Source organism: Balaenoptera borealis (genome assembly GCF_965194805.1).
Source record: "Balaenoptera borealis genome assembly, chromosome: 3".
Taxonomy (NCBI): domain Eukaryota; kingdom Metazoa; phylum Chordata; class Mammalia; order Artiodactyla; family Balaenopteridae; genus Balaenoptera; species Balaenoptera borealis.
In genome coordinates this window covers 2119445-2146636 of record NC_138866.1, presented here as the reverse complement: position 1 = coordinate 2146636, position 27192 = coordinate 2119445, and the positions used below count along the sequence as shown (strand labels likewise).

The following is a 27192-nucleotide window of genomic DNA, read 5'->3' as shown; positions in this document are numbered from 1 at the left end:
TGCTCGTGAAGGCCTGGGGGACAGAAGGTGACCAGAGGCAGCAGGGGACCCGGCAAGCCCAGCAGCGTGTCCGATACCTAGAAGCCACCGGGCCGCTGCTTCAGGGGCCGAGCGAGTATTCTGAATATCTGCACGAGGAGGGTTAATGGGGGAAAGAACAAGGATTATTGTGATGCACGTGGGGCTGGATTCAGCCAGCCGAGGACGTGGAGTGGGGTGGGGGGAGGAGCAGCTTAAGCCCTGATAGGGCGCAGGTGAGCCCGCGCATGGGGGCGGGAGGGCAGGGGCCGTGAGCCAGAGGGCAGGCAGCCCCAGGCTGTCGCCTCTCGGCAGGCTGTGGATCCCGAGGACCCCGAGGCCTGCGTTTCAGGTCCTCCACGGGGCAGGCTCCACGCCCCAGCAGCCACAGCGAGTCTGGGCTCTTCTGCTCTGACGCGGGTGGGGATCGGCTTCTCCAGCCCCGGTGATAGTCACGTGTCTCCGCGCCCATCTCTCCCACCCGCCGCCGCAGGCCTGCTGGAGTCCCAGCTGAGCCGGCACGACCAGATGCTCAGTGTCCACGACATCCGCCTGGCCGACATGGACCTGCGGTTCCAGGTCCTGGAGACCGCCAGCTACAACGGCGTGCTGATCTGGAAGATCCGGGATTACAAGCGGCGGAAGCAGGAGGCCGTCATGGGGAAGACCCTGTCCCTCTACAGCCAGCCTTTCTACACCGGCTATTTCGGCTACAAGATGTGCGCCAGGGTCTACCTGAACGGGGATGGCATGGGCAAGGGGACGCACCTGTCGCTGTTTTTTGTCATCATGCGTGGAGAATACGACGCTCTGCTTCCCTGGCCGTTCAAGCAGAAGGTGACGCTCATGCTGATGGACCAGGGGTCCTCCCGGCGACACTTGGGGGACGCTTTCAAGCCGGACCCCAACAGCAGCAGCTTCAAGAAGCCCACCGGCGAGATGAACATCGCTTCCGGCTGCCCAGTCTTCGTGGCCCAGACTGTGCTGGAAAACGGGACGTACATTAAAGATGACACCATTTTCATCAAAGTCATAGTGGATACTTCGGACCTGCCTGACCCCTGACGAGTCTCTGGGGAGGCGGATTGCGCAGAAGGCAGCTCCTCTGGGGGGTTTGAACCGGCCGCCTCCCCCGAGGTCCTCGCGCCCAGAACAGGACCTGGTGGAGCCGAGGAAGCGGCAGAAGGTGGCCGCGGGCCGGCGGGAGGAGCCACGCATCAGGACACACACACCATGTTTTCTAATAGACTAGCAACACTTCACTCGGAAGAATTATTTATCCTTCGACGAGAGAAATACTGCTGTCAGAGAAGGTTTTCGTTTTCATTTTTAAAGATCTAGTTAATTAAGGTGGAAAACATATATGCTAAAGAAAAGAACCATGATTTTTCTTCCTTAAACACCAAAAAAAGAACACACACATACACACACACACACACACACACACACACACACGCACACACCTGGGGATAGCTGGACATGTCAGCATGTTAAGTAAAAGGAGAATTTATGAAATCATAATGCAGTTCTGCTATATTCATTCTAAGATTCAAGAGTGCAGTCCTGTTTCAAACATAGCCCGTTGTCTGTTTTAAGGCCTCATCTGGTCTCTGCTTCAATACTCTGTCAGAAGACCCTGAAGTGCACCTAGGTCTTTTTTGAAAGTCTCTAAATTCAGAATCGTTTTTTAATTTAAAGTTCTAAGATAATTGTTACTGCAAACATTTCATTTTAAAACGTTGATAGACTGATATTTCTTGGAAGAAAATGTAAAATATCAAACACTGGTTATCACTTGTGATAGGAAAGAGAATATTCAATCTGTTGTTATTTCTCGTTAGAAATGTAAACCTTCAATACCTGTCGTAGTTAATGACACTACTTCAAAATTGTTACGAAAGGAAAACTGCTCTTGGATGCTGTGCATCATTTTCAGATTTATAATTGTTTTCACCCTAAAATAGGGCATTAGTTGAACTTTGGAGTTCTAAACAAAATCCTGTAGGTTTTTAAAATTCTGCCCCACGTGTTCAGACGAGCTCTCTATTGCTGACAACACCGACCTTCCGTGTCCAGTGTCCGGGGGTGGGCAGGTGACTTGTGCTTGAAGGAGGCCACAGCAGATGTGTTTCTTCATCCTGTCATATTGCTGCATTTGTTAACAGCGTTTGCGTAGAGATGGTGGCATACTGTACCTGTGCCTTAGATGTGACATGCTGCTTCTCGACCCCAGCTTTGTGTTCACTGTAATTCCAGAAGGTGATAGTTCAGCCAGACTTTTCTCTTGATCACTAGACCTTTTGCCTCTTCGAGGGCCCTCAGACAGCCCTGTACCTGCTGAGGAAGCCGGGCCCCCTCGTCGGCTTCTGGAGCCTCCACTGCTTCATTATCACAGATTCCAAATCTCTAGGCCCCCACAGCGAGCAGTCCGGCCCGCGTGCAGGCAGGGACAGGGCCGGAGCCACGCCTCTGCGTCCCCGGGCTGCGGGCTCCCACACCACCCGCCGCGGGGCCCTCCGAGCATTCCAGAGACTGCTACCCGGGGGGCCGCCCGGGCTGAGCCACAGGCGTCCCGGGGCCCGCCCCCCTCTCCGGAAGGGTGGCCCTGGGGTCTGTGGTCCCAGCCTGCGCCTGTCCGGGCGGCATTTCCCACCCCTGTTTACCTTCTCTCAATGGCCCAACTGTGACAGAGCGGGGCCCTGCTCCTGTGCCCCCACTATGCACCACGCTCCATGGGTGCTCTTACCACTGACGGGTGCTACACCTGACGGGTGCTTCTTAGGCAAAACCAATGTGTGTGAACCGCCGCATCTGTGCCACTCATCCAAAAGACGCGCCCACGATTGGCCAGCTGGGCCGCGCACCTCAGACTGCCTGCCTCCGGGCTCCCCGTGGCCACGCGGGGGACGGTGGGGTGGTGCCCGGTGGCCCCCGTGTCTCTGGTGCTGCCCTCCGCCCTGGGTGTGCCTTCGCCCCAGTGCCTGCTGGAAGCACCTCCTGGCCACCGCCGTCCCAGGCTTCCGTAAGTGACCTCATGGGTTCCAAGCACCTGCCCTGCCCTTCGGCAGTTAAAATGCTCAGTTGTCTTCATCTCTTTTTCTTTCCCATCCCCTGACCCCAGAATTGCTTTGAGGGCGAATGAGTGTCATCAGTTCTGCCCAGTAAGGAGTCGTGTGTCCCGCTCAGAGGAGGGCCCTCCTGCAGGTGCTGTGGGACCACTGTTCCCTCCAAGTGCCCAGACCTCCTCCAGGCCTGGGCCCGGTTCTGCCCTGGAGACCCGGGGGAGGGAGTCTGCCCGGCGGGCCCCACCCAGCCTCAGGTGGCTCTCCCAAGGCCGGGGGTCACCAGCGGACTTCCTCCCCCTTCACGGAAAGTATGGGCGACGTGAACAAATTCAGGATAAGCAACATCTCGGTCTGGTAAAAAAAAATTCTTTCCCTCCCCTGGGTTGGAATCCTGTTGGGGGCGGGCCGCTGGCAGTGCCTCAGAAGCATCCGTCCCTTGGTGGGGGGACTTTTCCAGCAGCTCCTCCCGGTGGGAGACGCCAGGCCCCTGGCCGCCACCCAGGAGCCCAAGGGACCCAGCTTCACTGTCCCCCGGTGGGAGGCTGGGACACGGCGGGAGCTTCAGGTCGTGGCTCGGTGACGGTTGGTGGTAGCGGGTCGCACGCCTCCCTGGTGCCCGCGGGCCCTCCCGCCACCAGGGCCCCGGCGACAAGTGACGGGTGCCGGACACGGCACGTGGGTGCGCTTTTCCCGTTTACCAAAAGTGACAAATTCCGCACAGAACAAAACCGCTCCAGTGCCGCAGAGGAACCGACGCCGAGTCCCGTGCGGGGTCAGCGCCCCTGCTTCCCCGTCGCCGCCTGTCCTGGAAGTGAAGACTGGCCGGGTCCGCCTGCCTGCGGGCCTCTGGGCAGGGGCGGGGGGCCAGCACGGAGCCCGGCGGCCGGGCGGGCTCGGCGAGTGCCGGGCTCTGGCTCTGGGGCGGGAGCATCCCAGGCGGCTCACCTGGGCCTCTCTTTACAGGTTGGGGTTCTCAGTTTCCCGGGTTTGTGGTGACGCAGAGGAGACGGGTAAATTGCTCCGAGACCTGTCACACGAGAGGGTGGCGCCAGCCCCCGAGAGCGAGTCAGGCGCCGTCACCGAGTGGCCGACGAGGAGGGCCGCCGTCCACCCCACCCCGGCCCCGCCCCGGAGCCCAGCTGCCAGCTGAGCCGAGGCTCTTGGCCAGGCGGCCCTCCTGCCCCCTCCTGTCACCTCCCTGTCCCGGTGGCCGACTCCACCAGGCCCCCCTGACGCCGGCCAGGACGGCGCAGCCTCTCCCCAGCAGCTCGTCTCCTGCAGCGTCCCCAGCCGCCCGGGGCCACACGTCCCTGTCGACGCCCCCTGCGCTCTCAGTGTCATGGGGGTGGTCGCCCGCGGTGGGCCCAGCATCCTGCAGCCCTTGGGCAACATCAAGCAGAGGAAAGGGCGGCTGGACGAACCCTTAGGCACAGCAGGGCCCCGAGGGGGTGCGGAGAGAGGCGGGACCCCGAGTGCACCCTGGGGGGCGCGCTGGCCCCTCCAGCCGTCCAGGCCCGCTCCTTCTTCCCGCCTGCACGTGGAGGAGTGACCATCATCCTGTGCTGGATGCAGACCTTTCCGGCCCCAGCATCGCTGCCTGTCTTCACAGGTTGGGCAGGAGATGAGATTCCTCGTGGGGCCTCTTGCCCACACCTCCGCTCTCCAAAACGTGTCCCTCTGCTTGCGGTGATTATCAGTGCTGGAAAGGGCTCAGGTGGAGCCGTAAAGTACTATTTTTTAACTTCTAGTCCAGATCTTTACTGATCAGGCCGCCGAGGAGAGCTGGGGGGAATTCCGGGAGTTCCTTTGCATCTGTGACATGAAGGGGGGGATCTGTCACCCAATCTCCTTCTCAGCCCAAGACCATGATTCTGCCTTCTGTTTGCAAATCTTGATAGTTGTGTTTTTTCCAAAGTAGAACGTGTCCACTAGGGTCAGGTCAGACAAGGTCGGCGTGAGGCTCCAGTGAGGGCAGGTGACCCGGTCGGTCGTCTCTGCTGTCTGTCTGGCGGTGCTGGTTGTCACCAGGGCCCCGGGGCAGCGGGGGCGGGGCGCAGACCTGGAGGCGTCCCGGGCGTTTTCTGCTGGCCTCGGGTGACCCAGGCCACAGGTGGTTGGTGCCGTTTGCGGAGGCCCGAGTGGCACCAAGCAGTGCTCGCATTTCATTTCTGCCACTGCTGCTGTGTCTAGAGTCTGTCTTGTGAACTCACGACGAGAGAGGTGGAGTCCAGGACGGCTGCACCACTCCTGCAGTTCGTGGTGATCCGGGTCGTAACTCAGTCCCCTTAGACCAGTGAGATAACTTCCACAGCAAACTCAACGACTTAATCGGTAAACACAAAAGCTGGCATGATTTTCAAGGATTTCTGTAAGAATTCTCTGTAGAATAACGTCTGTGGTAAAGGAAGCGCGTAAATCCACGCAGACAATCGTGTCGCATTTCCAGAATCGATTCTTTCTCTGATGGCACCCTCTGTGTTCAGGTCTCTTACCCAAAACAAAGACCAAAGAAGGCCAATCTCTCATTTGACTCTGTATTTTTAACCTGCCTGTTTTAAAAATTGCATCTGTATAACCGCTCGCTGTGAGGACCCATCTCGACAGTCCAAGTGATTGTGACCAGTGATTCGCGTCCCGTGTTCTTCTGCTCTTCTAAGAAAAAAACCACAAAAGGACAGTGTAAGTCATTGCCCAGCAATAATCATGTTGTTCCTGTGGGCTAGCAACATGGCTGACTTCCTGGTAGCATTATTATGTTTGATATTTTTGTTCACTGTATACTGTGTGTGGTTTTATTTGGTATTTATTTGTGTTTTGAGGTCTTGCAACGTTTTTGTGTTTCTGATGCTAACAACTAAAGTTTGTACGAGCGTAGAATGCAAACCTTTGAGATGCTGAACTGTCTGATGAGAGGGAAATAAATGTTACTGGGAGTCTTGGTTTCTCTCTCACACTGACTCACAGGCCGTGAGGCACCCCTGCCTCCCGCGGTCGGGCCCCTCCAGAGGATTCCGCGGGTCCTGCCGTGGCTTCCCAGCCTTCCCTTCAGGCGGTGGCTTTACCTTGAGGGGGTCCCCGGGGCCTGTGCACCCAGCAGCCGTGCTCAAGTCCATGGCTCGGTCCAGAGCAGGCCAGGGGGCCCTCACCCTCCCGGAGATCCTGTCCCATTTCCACCACTTTATCAGCTGTGGGACTTCGGGCTCTTTGAGCCTCGGTTTCCTCGCGTGTCAGGGGAAAGACAGCGTCTGCCTCCTTTCTGAAGCCGGGGGGCTGGCTGTGGGCCCCGCCAGTGCTGACGCCGAGGGTGGTTGTGGGGCCTCCGGGCGGCGCCTTCCACGCCGCCACCCGCAGTAGGGACACTGAGGGCACAGGGCCAGCACGCGCCTGCCCGGCTCAGCACCAGCGGGCCGGTCTCCCCGGGGCGATCAGGCCCCGGAGCAGGAAGCCCTGCGTCTCCCACGGTGTTCCCCCGAATCACCAGGTGTGGGGGCTGCTTTCCAGCACCGCGAGGCAGCGCGAAGGCCCTGGGGACCGCTCAGCCCTTCCCCCACTGGCCCTGGTCCTCCACGTGTCGCCGCCGCAGCCCCCGAAGCCCGTGCTCAGCCTCACCCCTTCTCTAAGTCACGGCCTGGGGCCCGGGCCTCCACGTGCACCCACCGGGCAGCAGGAAGGGGCAGCGCAGGAACCAGCCCCCAAGGCTGCTCCCACCCAGGGGCCCGGGGCCTGGCCCAGGGGTGCTGCCCGGGCCCCAGGGGCTCAGTGTTCCTGCCCACCCCGCACCCGGAGCCCTGCAGGGGAGCCCGTGGCCCCCAGCTCTTCCTACATTGGGTCCCCCCACACAGGAGCTGCCAGAGAGGGGGGCACATTCAGTCCCTCCATCTTGGGGGAGGGGGTCCCAGGTCCACGCGCCCCTTGCGCTCCACCCTCCTCCCTGGACGCTCAGGCCTGGCGCCCCACCTCGGACCTGATGCCACCACGGGTGCTGAGTGAGGCCCCGGGGGCCCCTCGGCCCTGAAGCTGGAGCGCCTGGCGGGTGGCAGCGCGCAGTGTGGACGGCGCCGCGGGCGGGCAGCGCGCGGAGCCGTGTCCGCGGGGTTTCCAGCGCCACCGGAGGGGCCGCTCAGCTGGAATTTCGGAAGCCGGATCCTTTCCACCTTTTGGAGTTTTTTCCCCTGCGTCTTACGGGGCAAGAATCGGCAACAACTCCCAGGATGAAGGGCCCGCCCCGCGGTTGCCCCTAGGCCGAGGCCGCAGACCCGGGCGCCGGTCGGCCGCAGGGCTGTTGAGGGCGGGGCCTCCCGGCGGCTCTCCGGGGCCTGGCCCCGCCCCACCGCGGTCCCCGCAGTCGGCCCGGGGGCGGCCTGGTCCCCGCCTGCGGAGGGACCCTCGCCGCCTCCCTCAGCCCCGGGCGCGGGGTGGGCTGCCTGTTCTGAGCCCTGCGATGACAGGGGGGCTCCAGGGGAGCTGGGGACTCGCTGCCGCTGTCCCCTCTGCAGCCGGGGCAGAAACGCCGCCACGCTGCCGGGACCGAGCCGTCCCGGGAAGTGTGCCCGGAGCCCCGGTCCCCCGCACGTGCCCCGGACGCCCGTGCTCTGCAGGGTCTGTTTTAGGTAAGAAGAGCGAGGCCTGGAGAGGAGGGGGCGCGGCCCCGGAGCCACCCTGCGCTTTGCTGTCTGCTGTGTGGCCGGCCTGTTTGGGGGCCGCTGGGACCTCACGGGGTCGTTTCCAGCTGTGGGATTGAAATTGGCGTCGGCGGCCTCTTAACCCCCCCAACCCCACCCCCCAGGGGAAGCGGCGCCAACGCTGACCCCGCAGAGGCCCAGGGCGCGTGTCCCTGCACAGCGTCGGCTGCCTGGAGGCTTCGTCCCGAGCCCGATCACAAGATCAGAAGTCAGAGATTGAGAGGAAGCTTGGAGTCACCCAAGCCCCGGGCCCCGGCCTTGCTCCCGGGTGATCCCTGGACCCCAGGGGAGGCCTCGGAGTGCGGAGGGCAGACCCCAGAGACGCAGGCAGCCACTGCCCCCGCCAGGCCCCGGGGGTGGGCTGGGATCTGAGGACCAGGAGAAGGCTGGCCCCGGGGTGGGGCTGCGGAGCTGCAGGCAGAGCCCCCCGCCGCGCCCAGCACCTCTGTTTCCTCGTGGGTAAAATGGGGATAGCAGCGCCTCTGCTCGCAGGCAGTCGTGAGGCCACGTGAGGCCGGGTGGAAGGCGCTCTTGGGGGGGAACGTGTGCTCAGCCAGTGGTGCCGACACACCTGGACAGAGCACCTTGAGGTGACCTCGGCCTGCTGGGCAGGGTGGCCCGGCCCTGGACTTGGCCTCCGGTCATTCAGCTGAGAGGTCTCCAGCCACCGACAGGCACCCCGGGAGTCAGGGACCACGCGGTGGCCATGGCCCTGGGCTCTAGAGGCTCCCCCTTCTCCCAAATCCTGCCGAGTTTGGGGCGCGGACACCTAGTTGACGCAGCCTCCGTGGGTCCGGCCCCCTCGTGGCGGCCCTCAGACTCGGCCCCGTGTGGCCCGTCTCGTCCACTCACTTGTCCTCGCCCAGCCAGTCCCAGGGCGGGGGAGAGGGGTCGGGAGGTCTCTGACCTCCAGCTGTGGCTCCTCTGGGCCCAGAGGCCTGCGAAGTTCCCCCGACAAACTTCCCCTCCATACAAAGGCTGTAGGGGCGGTGACAAGTTCCCCCCCCCCCCGGGGAGAGGGGGCAGGCAGGACAGCGCAGGCCCGGGCTGGACCCTTGCGGGACCCCTCCCCAAGGTGGGGGGCAGCTCCCAGGTCAGTCTCCCCCGATGTCCTCCTCTTCCCAGCGTCCGCAGACAGAAAAGGGATGGCGTGTCCAGGGCTGAGCATCTCCTGGTGCCCTGTGAGGCGGGCACTGCCACCGGCTTTGCAGGTGAGGGACGAACCGGGTTAAGTGAATCGTGTGGCCTTGCCCTGCATCCACACCCGGGACAGCCTGCCTCCGAGCCTGGCGCCCACTGCTGGACAACAGAGCTGCCCTGCCTGTGCTCCCTTGGCGGACAGGTGGCCAGCTCAGCCCCTTCCAAGCCAGGCGGAGACCCCCGTTCACACCCCCCTCATGTACATCAGACCCAGCCCCCAACACTGCCCTGGCCCCACCTCCTGCTGTGCTCTTCTCGCCTTCCTTGGAGCCTCAGGGCCTTTGCACCAGCCGCTTCCTCCCAGGTCTCAGCTGGCATGTCCCCTCCTCACAGAGGCCTGCCCTGGCCACCTGGCCTGAGGGCTCCCGCACAGCCTCACGGCACACTCCGGCCCTCCCCGGATGCTCCGTGCTTCCTCAGAGCACCGACCAGCCCATCATCCGTCTCCCCGTCCAATGGCAAACCCAGGAGGCTGCGCTCCCAGCCCCGCTGCAGGCCTGGTGCCAAGCGTGTGGATGAACAAAAGGCCCAAGGAGAAATCCGGAGGCTGCAGGGAGGCCACAGGCCCGAGGGCGGGGAGTTTTCCAGGGGTCAGAGCCCCTGAGCTGGTAGGTCGTGGGGCGGCAGGGCCTGGGAGGTGACCGGCCGGCCCTGGGGAAGTGCCAGCCATCCCTTCCCCTCACGAATATTCTTGGAGCATCTCCTGTGTTGCAGGCAGTACGTGAGGAGGGTGAGCAAAGCCCTGTGGGCCCCACGGGGCACGTGGTGACAGATGCTGACAGTGGGGTGTTTGTGGCCAAGGTGGCCTCTCTGGGGAGGTGACCATGTGCAGAGACCTGAGTAAAGGGAAGCCCTGCTGAGGGGGGCTGCCCTCTATCCTCCCCCCACCCCCGCTCCTCCTCCTGGTGTCCAGGAACAAAACCAGGTGTACTGGAGCTTCAGTCCCTCCAGAGCGACACTGAGGCCCAGAGAGGTATAGGAACCTGCCCAAGGTCACACAGCCAGTCAGGGACAAAAGTGCGGGAGAAGGAGCTGGGGAATTGGCCTGGGGGGGCATGGCTCTGTCCCCACAGACTTGTGGGGACGGGGGGGGGGTCTGACTAGGGACCATGGATGCAGGCAGGGTGGGGACCACCCACACCCCCAGGGCAGCAGGACTCACTCACAGTGACCTCAACCAAGGGAGGGCTGCAATGGCCAGTTGGAGCACAGCAACTCTGGGCCACAGGATTGGTGCTCAGTTGGAAACAGGAACCTCACTGAGACTCTGCACAGTGGCCTAGTTGGGGAGGTAGCAGGTCCAGGTCTCCCAGAAGAAGGCTGACCACAGAGGGCAGTCAAGCCAAGACAGAGCCAGACAGACAGACACAGAGACTGAGAGACCGGACAGCCCAAGCCCCTGGATCCAATCTTGCCTAAAGCAGCTGCTGCATGGATTTCCTAGTTACTGGAAGAAATTCTCTTTGAGACTTGCATTTTCTCCTACTTCTCACTGGGGTCCTGACCAGTTGGAAAGAGTGTGCACATATATGTACCTGCGTGTCCGGGCACCTGTGCGTGCAATTGCAGGCCTTCTGTGAACACAGGTTAGGGTTAGGGTTAGGACTGCATCTCAGTCCAGCCATTCCTTACCTCATGTCTTTGCTTCTGAGTCATTCCAGGGACCCTTTGGCAGCTCTGGGCCACGGCTGGTGCCTGCCTCCTGCCTCGGTGTGGATGCCTCTTTGGGACACCCTCTGATAGCTGGACCCACCTCCAGCCTCTGCTCAAGGATGCCCCTTTCAGCGATGGACGCCAACACCCCACAGCCGACAAACCCCGGCTCCTCCTGTTCTGCCACTTTCAACGCAACCTGTAGCTGCAGCTGTGACCTCATCCTTCCAGTCTCAGCTTTAACACCACCTCTTCCAGGAAGCCTTCCTTGACTGCTGTGGAGGATGGAGCTTCCTGTCAGCCCTACCGGTGGCCAAAGCCAAACTCAGGACCACGCAGGACCACTCAGACCCACCTTCCCCATCCCAGGCTGGGCTGGGAGCCAACCCCTCCACACAGATCTGGCACTGCTGAGCCACTGAGAGCAGGTGCCCCGATCCCACCCAGGAGAAAGGGTGGGACAAGCTGGTGTGCTCACTCCCTCCTTCCTAGTCAGAGAAGTCTCTGTCCCTACCCATGGCATAAAGTGCTTTGAGTGCTCCCAGCGGTGGGCCCCATCCTCCTTGGATGAAATATCTTGTGTTGGGGAGAAGCAAAGACCCAGGCAGAGAGAAGAGTGCTCATGACAGGAGGTGTGCAGGTGAGAGGTAGGTGGGGATGCAGGAGAGGGCAGGTGAGCCGGAGGGAGGGAAGAAGGTGCTGTGTAGTTCCCCTTCACCCACAGCCCTCCATCTATACATCGACCTCCATCATCTACCCCTCCATCCATCCTTCTGTATTCACTCATCAACCACCAAGGCATCCTGAACCCAATGGCCCACCCACTATTCCTCTCCCTTCCAGCAACCATAACCAACAAGGCGTCATCTGTTGGTCTCCCACCATCCACAGATCACCCCATTCATCTCACCATTGATTCACAGCCCATCCCTTAATAATCAGTACACCATCCACCCCACCACCCATAACCATCCAGGTTACCAAGCCCAATCTCTCTGCCCTCCCATTCACTCTTTACCGTCCCATCTCCAACAAATTCATCCTCCACCCACTCACCACCATCCATCCCTATGTGCATCTTACAGAGAGCCAAGCACCCACCTCTCCAATTAAACACAGCCATCTACCCCAGACTCATCCCTCCAGCATCCCCCATCCTCCATCCATTCACCCATCCTGTACTCATTCAGTCTATCCACCTGTCCATCCACCCATCCATTTATATCCAGTCATCATCTCTACTCTCATACATCCGTCCACCACCCCTCTACCGACCATCCATTCACAATTCATCTGAATCCCAGTTGCCATTCATTTATCCACCATTAATCCATTCATCCACCATTCAGCTCATTTACCACCCATTTCCATCCATTCCATCCAAAATCCACAAGCTTTTTTCACCCACCATCCATCTCAACAAGCCATCCACCCGTAGACCATTTAACATCCACAATTTATCTTTCACCCACCAACCATCCATTTATCCAGTCACCATTCCATCTTCCACCCTTTACACTATTCTTCTTCATCCAACTACCATCTACCATCCATTGCCCATCTTTCCACAATCTACTCTCCTCTATCCATCCATCCACCATCTGTGATCATCCATCCATTTATCCATCCACCACCCACTAACAACTATCTACATTTACCTGCCACCCGTCATCTGTCTACTCACCGTCAACCACCGATCCTCTATCCATCCACCATCCGCTATCTCACCATCCGCTATCTCACCATCCGCTATCTCACCATCCGCTATCTCGCCGTCCATGCATCCATCTACCATCCAGCACGCGTCGATCACGCACTACTCATTTTCCACCCTCTGTCACTCATTTACTGTCCACTTGTTTATTCACTCACCATCTCCCATCCATCCAATCCTCATCCATCCACGAACCAGCACAAATACGCTCCACCACTCACCGTGCACCCACTGTCACCCGCTCACCATTCCTCCATACGCGAGACACCAGGCGCCATCTACCTGCCACCGTCCACAGTCCATCCAGCCCAGGAGGCAGGAGGGCCTGCTTGGGAGAGTGGACACCCAGCCCCACTAGGCGGGCAGACTGGGTGCAGCTCCAGCTGCATCTGGGGCAGAGGGGGTGTGGGAGCAGAGGTTGTTTACCCGCCGCGCCCCCAACAGACCCGTTATTTTGGGCAAGTCGGTCCGACAAGCGCCCAAGGTCCTCCAGTCCTGGAGGGCTGTGTGTGTGGGAGGGAGGGGGGCGGGGCCGGGGCCGGCGCCTCCGAGGGGCCTAAGGGTCGCTGCAGGCGGGTCTGGAAGTAACTGTGTAACCTTCCCCGGCCGCCCCCGCCCCTCCCCGCCTGGTCACGTGGGCCCCGCGGGGCAAAGTCTCCCGGTCCGAGACGCGGAAGCCTGGGCGAGATGGGCGCGCCGGGCCGGGTCCTGCTGTGGCTGCAGCTCTGCGGTAAGAGGTGGGGAGGGGGGGACGCGACACACCTGGAGGCCAAGGGCCCCCGAGGGGCGGGCGGCGAGAGCTTGAGGGGCTGCGAAACCCGGCCGGGCCTCCAGGTCCCTCCGCGCTCAGCGCCCGCCGGGCGGTGCGGGAGGCGAGGAGCCCGGGCCAGACCTACGCCCGGACCGCGCCTGCCCTCGGGCGCTTGTCCGCCTTCGACGTGGGCACCGCCCCGGTCCCCGCCCGAAGCTCCGCCGCCGGCCTCCGTCCTCCCGGCCCCGAGGGCGCCGCGGACCCTCCCCGTCGCGCCCAGGCCGTCGCGTGTCCTCGGGGCCGGCCCCCAACCCCCGGGAACTTTAAAAACTGCAGCCCCGTCCCTGTTCCCCTCTCTTAAGCCCCTCGCGGCCCCTCAGGACGCAGCTCCAGTTCAGAGCCCGTCTGGACGGGTCCTGCGGCCGCCCCCCCCGCAGCCCCTTCTACCTGGCAGAGGCCTCCGCTGCCCCATTCGCCTCCGTCCCTTGGTCGTCGCCATCCTTGCCTGGCCCGGTCCTCGGCTCCAGCGCGGGGCGAACTGGAGGCGGGCTAGGAGGCGATCTTGGCGGGCGTCCCGGAGGAGGGCACGTTTGAGCGGGCTCTGCAGACCCCGTAGGAGTTCGTCAGGGAGCGTCGTGGCCAGGCTCCTGCAGGGTCTGGTCCGACGCCGGGAGCGGGAGTGGCGAGGGCCTGTCTGGGCGAGGTCGTCCTCCCTGGGCCACTGGGGCGTCCGGGCGGGAACCCCGGAGGCCGGGGGCCCGGGAGCACTCAGTCGCCCCCTTCCCAGCGCTGACGCGGGCCGCCTACAAATTCTGGGTCCCCAACACCGACTTCGACGCCGCCGCCAACTGGAGCCAGAACCGGACCCCGTGCGCGGGCGCCGCCATCGAGTTCCCCGCGGACAAGGTGCCTGGCCCCCACTACTGGGGCCGGGGTGGGGACCGGCGTGGTCCGGGCCACTGGGAGCCCAAGGGTGGGGTCTGCTCGCTGATGCCGCTTCTGCCTGCAGACGGTGTCAGTCCTGGTGCGAGAAGGTCACAGCGTCTCGGACATGGTGAGGCCGGGTGGCAAATGGGCCCCAGGTCGGTGGGGGGCTGGTGGGTCCCGCCGGGGTCAATTCCATGCCCCTTTCTTGCCTCCTGACTGGCCTGCACTCGCGTGGGGGACCCTGCAGTCCACTGGCCGTCAGCCTCTGGAGGGGCTTCGGGAAGGTCCGGGACCCACATGGGAGGGGGTGACGCCGGTCCTACAATCCCAGCCCAGGCTATGCCCCAGCCTTGTTGGGGGGTGTGGAGGGCGCCTCTTATCCCCACTGCCCTCTGCCTCTGGCCCCTGCCCCCCTGTAGTCTGTCTTCTCCAAGGTTTGCTCTGGGAAAGCCCCCGCTCCCGCCCCACCAAAGCCTTTCCCTGTCGTGGTGCTTCAAACTCCACCAGCAGAATTCGAGGGGACCTTTTTCTCAAACTGCTTCACAGTGTGAGTTCCAGGGTGGGGGTCCTCACCCGGAGGCCGCTGGACTCTGTGGGTGAATAGGGGCAGTCCGGGGGCCCAGGCCTGGGACTCAATCTCTTGCCCAGATGCAGGATCTGGGGACCCCTTATTTCCACCTGGAGGCAGCTCGGTTAATTGATTGTTTTCAAAAGCGGCATTAATTCTGGGAGCCTGGCGCCACGTGGGGCAGGGCTGTGGGCGCAGTGGAGCCCCGCCCTCACCTGCAGCCTGGGAAGGGGGCATGGGGCAGGATGTCCCCGTCCCCGCAGATCCGGGGTCGGGATGTCTTTCCCACATTTGTCCAACCCAAAGACTAAGGTGCGGAGGGAGCAGTGAGGAAGAGGTGACAGCAGAGCCGGGGAGGTAGGGGCGCAGCAGCTGCACCGAGGGGACCCGCCTCCGCAGTCCTGGTAACCAAGGCAACCAGGCGGCGGCCAGGAGCGAGCAGGGAGGGGTGCCTGGAACTCGCAGGAACCCGCGGGCAGAGGACTCAGCTGCGGGGGAGGGTGCCGGGACCTGGGGGCTCCTCCTGGCTGACTTCGTTACTTTGATGGTCTCCTTTGGAAGAGCTTGGGGATCCTAAAAGACACAACATTCGTTCATTCATTGTTCACTCGCTTATCGGGTCCCTCCATCTGCCCCTTCCTTCCCACGCCCCGCCGCCCAGACGCGAGCCCTTCCCCCGGCCAGAGGCGTCCGCGCGCCTGTACCCCTGCGCACGGCCCCGTGGGCCTCTCCCCCGCCTCCCCTGCCTCTCCTCCGCTCCGTGGGGTCAGCTCCCGGAGGACCCGGGTGGGAAATGACCAGGGGCGCAGGGACAGGGGGCCGAAGGGACCCAGCGCTGCCTGAGGCCCCTCCCACCCCCGCTGCACGCGGGTCCCCAGCGTTGTCGGCTGCTGAGATGTCGCCCTAGTAACAGGCACGACTGTCAGTGATTTCATTTGCGTTTCTCTTGGTTTGGAACTTCTCTCCCTGAGATTTTTCTCTTCCTGAACCCTTCTCCCCTCCCATTTCTACCCTTAGCCCAGGTTTCTTGTTTGGGGGAAATCTCCTGTTTTCTACCCGTTAATGATTGTTGAGATACTGCGTCTTCTCACTGTGGACTTTGCCTGCGTTTCCCTTTGCTGATCAGAAACCCCCATTATTAATCTATCGAATGCAAAATCTGTTGCCTTATAACTGTGTTTTTGGTGTTTTGTTTAAGCATCTTTTTCCTGCTTCTCAGTCACAACCATAATCAACTATATATTCTGTCTGTTAAGTCACGGCTTTGCCATCAGGGGCACATGGCTGAGTGGGGCACTAACTAGGGAACCAGGCATATTTTTTCCTCCTTGGAATGAGCCCAGTTTCCAATGAATGTCCTCCTCCAAACCAGCAGCCTTGCCCCCTGGCTTTGTGGCGCTGCAGTCACTGTTCATCAGCTACCCAGTGAGGGCTCTCTCTGAGCTTTTCCTGCAGTTCCTTTGATCTTTTTGCCAGTTCTCCTGCCGGCACCACACTGTCCCCACTCTGAGGCTCTGCCAGTTGTCTTAATATCCCACTGGGTAATTTGCCTTCTTCACCCCCCTGTTACAAGGTTGACTAGTTCTTTGTGGATCTGATTGTTGCAGAGAGATTATAGTGTAGGTTTATCAGGTAACAACAGCACCAGCACCAAAACCCTGGAATTTGATTGGGAATGAGTGATACCTTTATACAAGCAAGTCATCCATTCAAGAACGTGGATTTTCTCTCCAGATATTTCAGATCGTTGGTCATAAAACTTTACTAGAGTCTTAAAACGGTCCACATGAGGTTTTGTGTAGTATTGGTTAATTTATAAATACTTTATAGTTTGGTTTCTATTGCAAATGGTGCCCTATTTTTAAGAATTATATTTTCTATTTGGTTATCTTTGTAAATAATGACCGTTGTTCCTCCTCTCTTCCAGTCCTAACTCCTTTTTTTAATATATATATAAATTTATTTATTTATTTATTTTTGGCTGTATGTGGCCTTCGTTTCTGCGCATGGGCTTTCTCCAGTTGCGGCGAGCAGGGGCTACTCTTCGTTGAGGTGCGCGGGCTTCTCATCGCAGTGGCTTCTCTTGTTGTGGAGCACGGGCTCTAGGCGCGCGGGCTTCAGTAGTTGTGGTGCACGGGCTTAGTTGCTCTGCGGCATGTGGGATCTTCCCGGACCAGGGCTCAAACCTGTGTCCCCTGCATTGGCAGGCAGATTCTTAACCACTGTGCCACCAGGGAAGCCCCCCTAACTCCTTTATTTCTTTTTCTTTCCTTGTAGCAATGTCCAGGGCCTCTACCCCTATGTTAAACAAAAGTGAGAAAATTAGGCATCCTTGTCCTGTTCCAACATGAAGAGAAGTCATGTCAGGTTTCTCCCTTGAGTGTAATGTTTGCTGTAGGGTTTTGTACATAAACTTTATTTAATTGTGGAAATTCTAATCTATTTCTAGTTTGCTGGAAGCTTTAAAAAAATCATAAATATGTTGTTGAACTTTTCAAGGTTTTTTTCCTACGTCCATTGAGATGTAGTTTCCCCCTGTCTCCTTTAGCCTGTTAGTGAGGTTTTCTGAGGTTGAACCATCCTGGTAAGACTGATGTCCTTCTGGCACCTTCCTTCAGGTGCAGGTCAAAGTGTGCCACTTCTTCAAGACACTTGACTTCTGTCATACTGATTTTGCTGGCACAAGACTCTCCACTACCGTCTGCTGGGACACCATCGTACATACTGCAGGGAAGTCGTGATGGGAGCGTTCCCTATCCCATCCTTCCTGCATTCTTGGGACATAACCCTATGATTGCCATGTATTTTTAAAACACATTATTGGATCCAGTCAGCTAATATTTTATTTAGGATCTTTGCATTTGCGTTTATAACTCAACTGAGCCTATAATTTTTCTTCTTTTGTACTGTCCTTCATTTGGCTTTGGAATCACACTTATACTGGCCCCATAAAATGGGCTGGCAATTTTCACTCTTTTTCTGTTTTCCAGAACAACTTCCTGTAAGAAGAAGTTAAATTTTCCTTGAGGGTTTAGTATACCTCACCTATAAAAAACACTTGGACTGGGAATTTAGGGAACAGGAGGTCTTTGACTAACATTTAAAACTCTTTGGACTTCCCTAATGGTGCAGTGGTTAAGAATCAACCTGCTTAATGCAGGGGACACGGGTTCGAGCCCTGGTCCGGGAAGATCCCACATGCTGTGGAGCAACTAAGCCCGTGCGCCACAACTACTGAACCTGCACTCTAGAGCCCGTGAGCCACAACTACTGACCCTGCGTGCCACAACTACTGAAGCCCGCGCGCCTAGAGCCCATGCTCTGCAACGAGAAGCCACCGCAATGAGAAGCCCGTGCACCGCAACAAAGAGTAGCCCCAGCTCGCAACTAGAGAAAGCCTGCGCGCAGCAACAAAGACCCAGTGCAGCCATAAATAAATAAATAAATAAATAAATAAATAAATAAATAAAATTTGAAAACAAAAACAAAAAGTCTCTTTAGGGACTTCCCTGGCAGTCCAGTGGGGTTAAGACTCCGTGCTTCCACAGCAGGGGGCACGGGTTCTCAGGTTCGCGGGTTCTCAGGTTCGCGGGTTCATCCCTGGTCAGGGAACGAAGATCCCATATGCCACACAGTGTTGCCAAACAAACAAACAAACCTTTAATGCTTACGTGTCTATTCTAATTCTCTATTGCTTCTTTTTTTAAAAAATATTTATTTTTCTTTATTGTTTTGGCTGCGTTGGGTCCTAGTTGTGGCACGCGGGCTCTTCGTTGCAGCACGTGGGCTTCTCTCTAGTTGTGGCGTGAGGGTTTTCTCTCTCGTTGAGGCACGCGAACTCAATAGTTGTGGCTCACGGGCTTAGCTGCTCTGCAGCATGTGGGATCTTAGTTCCCCGACCAGGGATCAAACCCACATCCCCTGCATTGGACGGCGGATTCTTTACCACTGGACCACCAGGGAAGTCCCTCTATTGCTTCTTGCATCAATTTTAATATTTTAAAATTTTCTAGAAATTGGTATATTTCATCCAGGTTTTCAAGTTTGGCAGTCCTGATTTCTTAATCTTTTCAATACCTGTATCTTCCCTCGAACAAGTAAGTTCTTTACTGTATGTCCGTGCCCTTGTGGTCTCCCCGTCCCCCATCACATTTTATTCCTAGATTTAAACATTTATCAAGAGACAACAATAAGCTTCATCAAAGTATTTCATCACCCTACTTCCCATATCTCTTCTCAGCTTCTGTATTTCTTTCCTTCTTACTTTCTCCTAGCATGTTTTCAGGGCAGGTCTTTGTGTGGCAATCATTCTGAAGTCTTTTAGGCTTAAAGGTATTTTTATTATCTTTTAATATATGTAACATACTATTCTGGAGTGCAGGGCCGTTCCTGCCCACTGGTGGGCAGGGCTGTGTCTAGGGGTGTGTCTAGAGGTGGCTGCGACTCCAGAAGTCTTCCGGCAGCCTGTTCTGTCATATGCTTGCATTGTTGTTGCTGAGAAACCCAATTCCTGAATTTTTTCCTTCCTGGGTGATCTGTTCTTTCCCTCTGCTGCTTTTAGAATGTTCTCTTCGTCTTTGATATTCATGAACATAGTGTTCTGTGATTTTCCTCATTTGGCATTCAATGAGACCTTTCAATCCGAGGTTTCCCAGCTTTCTTCAACTATGGAAAATTCATCTTCATTGTTTTTCAGATATTCCCCCCGCCCACCCTTGTATCTGAATGTTGGTGCTTCAGTGTTGGGCGGGCTCCCATCTCTCCTGGTTTCTCCCACTCAGCCCTTTCCTGCTGTCTTTCAGCTATTACATTTATCATATAGTATGCACATCTCCCGCTTTGGTTCTTTTGAAAACCGAGTTCTTGTTCATGCTTCACACTGCTGGTACCCACCTCCGCCTCCTGAGGCGTATCGCGTCTGTCTGTCCGTGGCTCGTCCCCAGCGCCCACAGGTGGGTTTGCCTTATTGCTGTCACAGTGCTGCACCCTCAGCTGTGGAGGTAGTTGGCCTGTGACCTTGAATCTCCCCAGTGTCAGCCTCTTGGTCAGGCCCAGTGCTTGGGGGACCGAAGAGCAGGCCCTACCGAGCAAGCTGGGACGCAAGGCTGGGCCCTGGGTGGCTGTCCCCTGAGATGTTGAACCCCCGTGACCCCTGCACTGAGCAGCTCCCCTGGTCCAACCCTCACCTTCAACCCCAACCCTGGCGGGGGCAAGGAGGAGGGACAGGGTCCTGGGGCTTGGAGCGGTGGCGGCGGGTGGGGGCCAGTCAGTCCTCCTTCTCCAGGCCTTCCCCGCTGCCCTACTTCCTCTGACGCCTGAGGCCTGGGCTTCCGTGCTGAAGGGGCTGCCCAGGCTGAGGGGGAGACGGGTGGCTCCAAGGCCCCACTACCCTCCCTGCTGCCTCTGGCACCCGCTTCCCCAGCTGTAGCCCCTCCCCTCCCTCACAGGCTCAGGGCTGACTCCAGAGTCCCCAGCAGCTTGGCTTCCTGGAACTTACGAGCCCCGTGGATTGTAGTTTTCCAGGGGTGACAGGGGAGGGCAATGGCCCTGACAAGAGTCACCCTGCCCCAAACGCCCCACACTCCCAGGTCTCAGGCTAGCTCCTCGCTCCTTGGCTGGCAGCCCTACTCCCTGCGGCCTATCTGACCTCCAGGCAGGGCGAGGTGCCCCCAGGCCCTGACCTCGCCTGCTCACTCCGTGGTCTAGATTCTTCTCCCCAGGGACAGGGGGACCGGGGGTGGGCGCAGAGTGGGACCCTCTGATGCCCCAGTCCACCGCGCGGCGCCGCCTCGGCCTGCGCTTCCTACAGCTCTTGCCGCTGGACGGGGAATTCGTCCTGGCCTCAGGAGCTGGATTCAGCGCCCTGGACACCGGCTCGCACCTGGACTGTAGCACAGGTGAGGGGGCCGGGCCAGGGGCGGGGCTTCGAGGGGGCGCGTTCGTGGGTGGGGCCTGGAGGGGACGGCGAGGTCCGGGTTGGAGCGTAGCCGGGTTGGAGGGCGCGTTCTGGGCGGAGCTCAGGGTCGCGCGCTCGCCCAGGCGGCTCCGCGCTCTTCCGCGACCCCGACCGCTTCTGCTGGCACGACCCGCGCCTGTGGCGCTCCGGAGACGCGGCGCACGGTCTCTTCTCCGTGGACGCCGAGCGCGTGCCCTGCAGCCACGACGACGTCGTCTTCCCGTCCGACGCCTCCTTCCGGGTGGGTCTCGGCCCGGGCGCCGGCACCGTGCGCGTCCGGAGCGTCCGGGCTCTGGGCCAGGTGAGCCGGGCGCGCGGGCCGGGGCGGGGGCTGGGGTCTCAGCTCCGCGCCTTTGCCCGTCAGTGTCGCTCCTCGGAGCGCCTCCCACCCTGCTAGCCCGGTGGCTTCCGAGCATTCAGGTGCTGTCTCGTCCTCGGGCTGGATCCGGTGGTCACCCGGCCACCTGCAGACGTTCACGCGCGACGAGGACCTGGCTGCTTTCCTGGCGTCCCGCGCGGGCCGCCTGCGCTTCCACGGGCCGGGCGCGCTGAGCGTGGGCCCCGAGGCCTGCGCGGACCAGTCGGGCTGCGTGTGCGGCCACGCCGAGGTGAGGGCGGCCCGCAGCGGGGTGGCTGGGGCACCGCGCGGCTGGGCCCGGCTCTGCGCCGGAGGTCGGGACTGTGCCAGGGACCGCCGCGCCCCGCCGTCTCTGGCCCGCTCGCCTCCCCGGGCGCGTGGCCCTCTCACTGCGGTCTGCTCCTCGCCGTCTCCGCGCTGACCGCCGCTTCTCTGCTTCCAGGCGCAGCCGTGGATCTGCGCAGCACTGCTCCAGCCCCTGGGTGGCCGCTGCCCCCAGGCTGCCTGCCGAGACCCCCTCCGGCCCGAAGGGCAGTGCTGCGACCTCTGCGGTGAGCGCCCCGCCCGGCCCCTGCTAGCTAGGACGGCTTGGCCACCCTGGCTCGCCCCCAGCCTCAGTTTCCCTGTCGGGCCCGGACCCGCGGTGCTGACCCTCATCTTCCTGCTTCTTCAGGAGCTATCGTATCGCTGACCCATGGCCCGGCCTTTGACCTGCAGCGGTACCGGGCGCGGCTGCTGCACGCCTTCCTGGCCCTGGTAATGGGGCCGCACCCCGACCCGGGCCCCTGCCCTTCCGCAGCCGCGGTCTGGGACCACCCTCTCCGCAGGGATCCCCGGGCCCCACTCCGCCTCCTCCTTGAGGCGTCCACTCTCCGCCTGTCCACCGTTTGTCCCTGCCTCCAACGTTCCCGCAGGGCCGAGGGGCGGAGTCCCCGGGCCAACTCTGTGCCCCTCTCCAGCCCCAGTATCAGGGGCTGCAAATGGCCGTGTCCAAGGTTCCGCGCCAGCCCCGGCTCCGCGAAGCCTCAGGCGCGAAGGCGGACACGGAGATCCAGGTGGTGCTGGTGGAGACCGGGCCCGAGACCGGCGGCGCGGGGCGCCTAGCCCGGGCCCTCCTGGCGGACATCGCGGAGCACGGTAACCGCGGGCGCCCCCTTCCCAGCGCCGCACCTCTGCCCCGCCCCGCCCTGCTCGGGGCCGACTGAGCCGGCGCCCTCCATTGCAGGCGAAGCCCTCGGGGTCCTATCGGCGACCGCTCGAGAGTCGGGCGCGCCCCTTGGGGGCGGCTCGGCGGCGGGGCTGAACGCGCCGGGGCCGCGCGCGGGGCTGGCGGGCGGCCTGGCGGCCGCGCTGCTCCTCTTACTGCTGGCGCTGCTGGCGGGGGCGCTGCTGCTGCGCCGCGCGGGGAGGCTCAGGTACGCGGGGCGAGGCCTCGGGGCGGGGCCTCGGCGCTCAGGCACGCGGGGCTCACGCGCGTCCCTACCTCCAGGTGGAGGAGGCGCGACGAGGCGGACCCCGCGCCGCCTGGGGCGCCCCTGGGCTTCCACAACCCTGTGTTCTACGCGGCGGACCCGGCGGAGGCGGTGAGGGGGCGCCCGGGGGCGGGGGTGTGGGACTTCCCGCGGCCGGATCCCTGACTCCGCGCTCCCGCAGCTCCCCGCCCCGCAGCCGGACGTCGGGAGCTCCAGCCGCAGCTACTTCGTTAATCCGCTCTTTGGCGAAGCCGAGGCCGAGGCCTGAGCGGCCGCGGAACCGGCCCGGCCCCCCCACCCCCCCACCGCCGGCGTCGTAGGCCCTGCGGGATACCTCACCCTCCGCTGGCCAAGGACAGGGCGGCCTTGCTCAATAAAGGACTTTGCTGCACCTGCGGTCAGCCGTGGACACACTGCTTCCTGCGTTGCCACCTCTCTGCCCCTGCCTGGTGGGATGGTGAGGGGTGGTCCTCAGAGCCTGTGCCGGCTGGCGCCTGGCCACTCGCCCAGGGCAGTCCTGGGTACTACCTGTAGGCTGGGGCGGTCCGAGGCTTCTGGTCTGCGAGGTTCCACCCAGAATTAGGAGGGGGCTGCCCCGGTTCTGGAGGAGCCCATGCAAGAAGCTCCTAAGGCTAGGGAGGGGACTGCAGCAGGGGGGACGGTGGGGAGCAGCAAATCTGAGTGAGGCGCCAAGGAGCGTGGAGAAGTGGACTGCCAGGTGCTCCCCTACCTCATGCCAAGCTGCTCAGGCCCAGAGCCAGCCAGGTGGACCTGGACTTGGGGCAGACTGGGCTGCGGAGGAGCGGTCCCAGGGACACAGTAGATCTGTCCCCTCTGCTGGGGGCGGGGGCAGGGGCAGAGCTGCCCGCCACAGTAGTGGAGCAGGTCAGGGAGCTGGCAGGTGCGTCCTGCTGGGTGGGGGCTGTTTGGTGTCCATCGCTGCAGGGCCAGGCCTCGCCCTCCTTCTTCTGAGGGCAGCTCTGACCTGGAGGGTGGGTGTCAGGACTGAGCCGCTCTGAGTAGGACACTCACTTGGTAGGGCTTGATGGGGCAGCAGTGGGACGGTGAATCGTGTGTGTGTGTGTGTAAAGTTGTACTGACAAATGCCCAGCTTGAACTGTCAGGGAGGGACACTTCTGTGTAAGCAGCATCTGGAAACATCCCCCCTCCCTCCCCCCCCCAAGGGTAACCACCTGCGAGCCTCTAACAGTGAATTTGCTGGTAAGTTTCCATCACTTGGGAAGCTGTGCTCTGTGGCCACTATCCTGCCTGTGAAGCTCACCCATGTTGTTGTGGGTGGTCGTTCCTCTTGGTGTTGTGTAGCTGTTGCAATAGCTAATATTGCATTTAAAAGACTGACACTTCAGCACCCGTGTTTCAGACCTGTGAGAGGTGCTCACCTCACGTGGGGCAGACATCAAACGGAGGGAGGGCCAGTATCCAATGCCATCATCTCTGACCCCGAGGCCCCGGCTGCCCACTACCCCACATGGCCGCTCACCACTGGCCTATGCTCGCTTTTCACTTTTCCAGGTGCTGTGATTTCAGTCAATTGTCTCTGCCTGTGCTTTGGGTGGTCCCCTTTCAGGTACAGGTGGGAGGATTGTGTCTGCTCCTAAAATTTGCCATGCTCCTTCCCCAGCTGTGACCACGGAGGCCCACAGTGAGACGGGCCTGGGTCCCCGCCGGCCGGCGGGGCTGTTTTGGCTGCGGAGCCCGGGCCGTGCCAACTGGCGGAGCTGCAAGGGTGCCCAGGACGCCCCCCAAGCATCACCTGCCAGGCACCCGGGGGCTGCTCTCTGTGCTCTACTGTGTCCTCACACCACCACCCTCTTCGGCAGGTGCCGTCACTGCTCACATGTTACCAGGAGCTTACTGGGAGCAAATGATGAAACCCAACTCACCACAGGCTGCCCCCTGCCCTGGGGGCCAGAGCCCCCAATGTGGCCACCCATCCAGCCCAGCCTCCCCGTGAGCTCCCCCCTCCTGGTGGTGGTCTGCCCCACCCTACCCCCCGGGGCTGCTGAAGGGCCAGCGTGTGTCTGTCACATGCAGCTTCCCTCCCGGGGCACTGCTCTGCCTTGCGGGCTCATGGGCACATCCCCCTTTCCCAGCACTGGGGTCCCTGGTGCAGCAGCTGGCCCCACCCTGCCCCGGCCCTGGAGGGCACCTGCTGCTCTCAGGCTGAGTGCCCATCTGCCTGTCCTGGCACGGACACTTGGCCAGACGGCCCCCCTCTCCAGCCAGTGGCCCACCCCTGACCCCGCCTACCATGGTGCAGGGTGTCGCCAGGAGGCCGCCCCCATCGTGACATTGGCAAGCAAGAGGTCCCAGCTCTGGCGGCTGGCTCCTGCCACGTGGACACGAACCTTTTTAGCATGGACCCCGCCTGAGCAAATGACCAAGAATGGCTTCCACAGGCAAGACGGTGCTTTCCAGCACAGGGCGCTACTGGGGGGCCAGACACCGGGTGACACGTGGTCACATTCAGACAAACCACTGAGAACTTTAAAACTGCCGTCTTCTGCTTTATTGACAGGTAAATTGTTCAAAAATGTTCTCACGATTCAATAATTACAAAGACTCAGACTTACATTAAAAAAGTAAAAACCAGAACCCCCAGCAGGTGCCAGCCCCAGCAGAAGGCCCAGGGGGCGGGCAGGCGGGTGCTGGGCGTGTGACACGCACAGGCAGGCCACAGTGCCCACGTCACTCAGTGCCGACTCAAGGTAAGTGCACGTCTTCAACAGCGTTGCCACCGAGAACATCGACCGGCGGGAGAACAGGGAGAAGCCCAGCGGGGCGAGCCTTTATCGCAAGCCTTTACAGAGACAGGAAGCTGCCTGATACTCACAAACGCCGCGGGGAAGGCAGGCAGATACACGCGGGCGCTGCTGGCCGGCCCACCGGGCGGAGTGTGGCGGTGAGTCTACACGATCCAGAAGGGCACTAGTCACGGGGCTCCATGCAGGGCAGGGGTCCTGGCGCCTGCCGCAGGGCTACCCGGGGCTCTGGCTTCCTCTCGGCCCGCAGGCCTCGGGGCCCGGCTGCACGACACTCACTGGTTTTACAGCAGGAGGCAGAGCTGTGGAAGCGAGCGGGAAACGGAGCACAGCTGACTTCACAGTAGTAGATACGGGTGACACTTCGTGGTTGTGACCAGAAATGGACTGACACACACGAGGGACCAGGACAGGGCAGGCTTCACTCAAATGGGCCTCTGTCCATGGCTACAAGGTCGACAGAAGGACTTCTGCATCTGACTACGTAATGGCTAAATGAATAAAAAGGCCACAAACTAAGCTCCACTTTCCCCTGTCTTCAAAACTCTAGGGACACTGGGAATGATATACAAATTCCTACTATTCTCCTAAGGTCCTAGGAAACAGTTTCAGGGAACAGGGAACAGACGCGGCACCGAGGCCATCCCGAGCTGCCTGCTTCCTGCAGAGCCCCCCGGGCGCCACTGGGGTCTGCAGGAGGCTGGCGTCACAGGCCCCCCCGCGCTGCCTCAGCTGGTTCTGGGCAGGAGGGGCCGCAGGCGGTCCTTCGTGTGCAAACGGAACAGCTGTGCAGATGAGCAGATCTGGCCTACCGCCTCGGTGCGGCATAAAACCGATCATTATTATAATAAAGTATTTTCTTCATCTCCGTATCTACAAATCGATTCTACATTTCCTTGGACAACACTGGAGGGTCAGCTCAGTCTTGGCACTGACACTGGAGGCCACCTGGGCCCCCCAGCCCTGTTGTGGTGAGCCGGCAGCTTCAGGCATCGCAGGACGGCTGCTCCAGGCCTTCAAGGGGGAGCTGGCTCCTGTGGGGGGAGTTGGGGCTTGGTGGGCCGCTGGGGTTGGAGCTGTTCGATGGAGTCGAGTGTTTGGTGGAATCCGAATCAGGCTGTGAAGACAAAGAAGAGGGACAGCGTGAGAACCATCGCCCTGGGCCTGTGGAGGCGATGCTGCCTGGGCAGGTGTAGCCCCTGCTGGCTCCATTCTTGTTATGAGAACACACTCTCTGCAAGCTTGTCACGTTGTCCTTGCTGGTGAGAGATCATAAACCAAGGCCCAACCCCACAAATGACTCAGTAACTATTACAAAAAGGAGTAACTCTGCAGTGAAGAAACCAGACAGCATGGCAACCAAGCAGTCAGAGGTCACAGACGTGAAGCTCTTTCATGATAAAAGCATGAGGAACAGAGAGGAACTTTCTCAACATGACAAAGGGTGTCCATGAGCAGCCCACAGTTAACTTCACACTCAGTGGTGAAAGGCAAAGCTCCCCGCTCAGAGCAGGAACAAGACCAGGGTGCTGCTTTCACTGCCGCTATTTGATACTGTGCTACAAGTTCCAGCCAGGGCAAGAAAAGATGGCATCCAAGTTGGAAAGGAAGAAGTAAAAGCATCTCTCTTCACAGCTGACATGACTCTGTATAGATAGAAAATCCTAAAGAACTCCACAAAGAACAAATTCAGTAAAGCTGCAAAGCTGCAGGGTACAAGATCAACACACAAAAATCAGTTGTGTTTCTATACACCAGCAATGAACAATGTGAAAAGGAAATTAAGAAAACAATTCCATTTACAATAGCATCCAAAAGGATAAAATACAGCTAGAAATAAATTTAACCAATAAGGTGAAAGATTTGTATACTGAGACTATAAAACATTGCTGAAAGAAATGAAAGACCACCTAAATAAATGGAAAGGCATCCTATGTTCATGGATTGGAAGACTATTGTAAAGATGGCAATATTCCCCAAAATGATCAACCTACAGATTCAATGCAATCTTTACTGAAATTCCAACAGATTTTTTGGGGGAGGGG

General features: G+C 60.1%; 3 protein-coding genes and 1 long non-coding RNA gene across 9 annotated transcripts in view; 3 read left to right on the top strand and 1 right to left on the bottom strand.

Annotated features, from left to right (window-relative positions):
- The window catches only part of TRAF3 (TNF receptor associated factor 3), a 116605-nt gene extending 110589 nt beyond the window's left edge, over positions 1-6016 (top strand). For all 3 annotated transcript variants that reach the window (XM_082387459.1, XM_082387460.1, XM_082387458.1), the window contains one exon: positions 512-6016. In XM_082387459.1, the coding sequence (XP_082243585.1) occupies positions 512-1083 (572 nt within the window). In that variant the 3' untranslated portion in view covers positions 1084-6016. The remainder of the gene's footprint in view (positions 1-511) is intronic.
- A 6958-nt stretch (positions 6017-12974) lies between these two features.
- Positions 12975-22760, top strand: AMN (amnion associated transmembrane protein). 2 transcript variants are annotated; one of them, XM_082387207.1, is made up of 12 exons: positions 12975-13062; positions 13871-13989; positions 14093-14137; positions 20388-20475; positions 20618-20835; positions 21005-21142; positions 21335-21443; positions 21566-21648; positions 21852-22029; positions 22118-22307; positions 22382-22475; positions 22546-22760. In XM_082387207.1, exons 1-12 carry the CDS (start codon positions 13020-13022, stop codon positions 22630-22632), a joined length of 1392 nt encoding a protein of 463 aa, XP_082243333.1. In that variant the 5' UTR covers positions 12975-13019; the 3' UTR covers positions 22633-22760. The 2 variants fall into 2 exon arrangements, with proteins under 2 accessions (XP_082243333.1, XP_082243334.1); XM_082387208.1 differs by lacking the exon at positions 22118-22307.
- Positions 22761-23275: 515 nt separating this feature from the next.
- Positions 23276-26019, top strand: LOC309626607. The gene is made up of 2 exons (XR_014243315.1): positions 23276-24335; positions 24646-26019. It is a non-coding gene; the product is annotated as an uncharacterized lncRNA (long non-coding RNA).
- Positions 24869-27192, bottom strand: part of CDC42BPB (CDC42 binding protein kinase beta) — a 111852-nt gene continuing 109528 nt past the window's right edge. For all 3 annotated transcript variants that reach the window (XM_082387408.1, XM_082387407.1, XM_082387409.1), the window contains one exon: positions 24869-26264. In XM_082387408.1, the coding sequence (XP_082243534.1) occupies positions 26133-26264 (132 nt within the window). In that variant the 3' untranslated portion in view covers positions 24869-26132. The remainder of the gene's footprint in view (positions 26265-27192) is intronic.

Bases quoted from the DNA above. Each gene is read 5' to 3' on its own strand.
- AMN (XM_082387207.1), top strand. From the start codon at position 13,020: ATGGGCGCGCCGGGCCGGGTCCTGCTGTGGCTGCAGCTCTGCG. The intron at 21,444-21,565 runs GTGAGCGCCCCG...CTGCTTCTTCAG, and splicing joins GCAGTGCTGCGACCTCTGCG to GAGCTATCGTATCGCTGACC. The intron at 22,476-22,545 runs GTGAGGGGGCGC...GCGCTCCCGCAG, and splicing joins CGGCGGACCCGGCGGAGGCG to CTCCCCGCCCCGCAGCCGGA.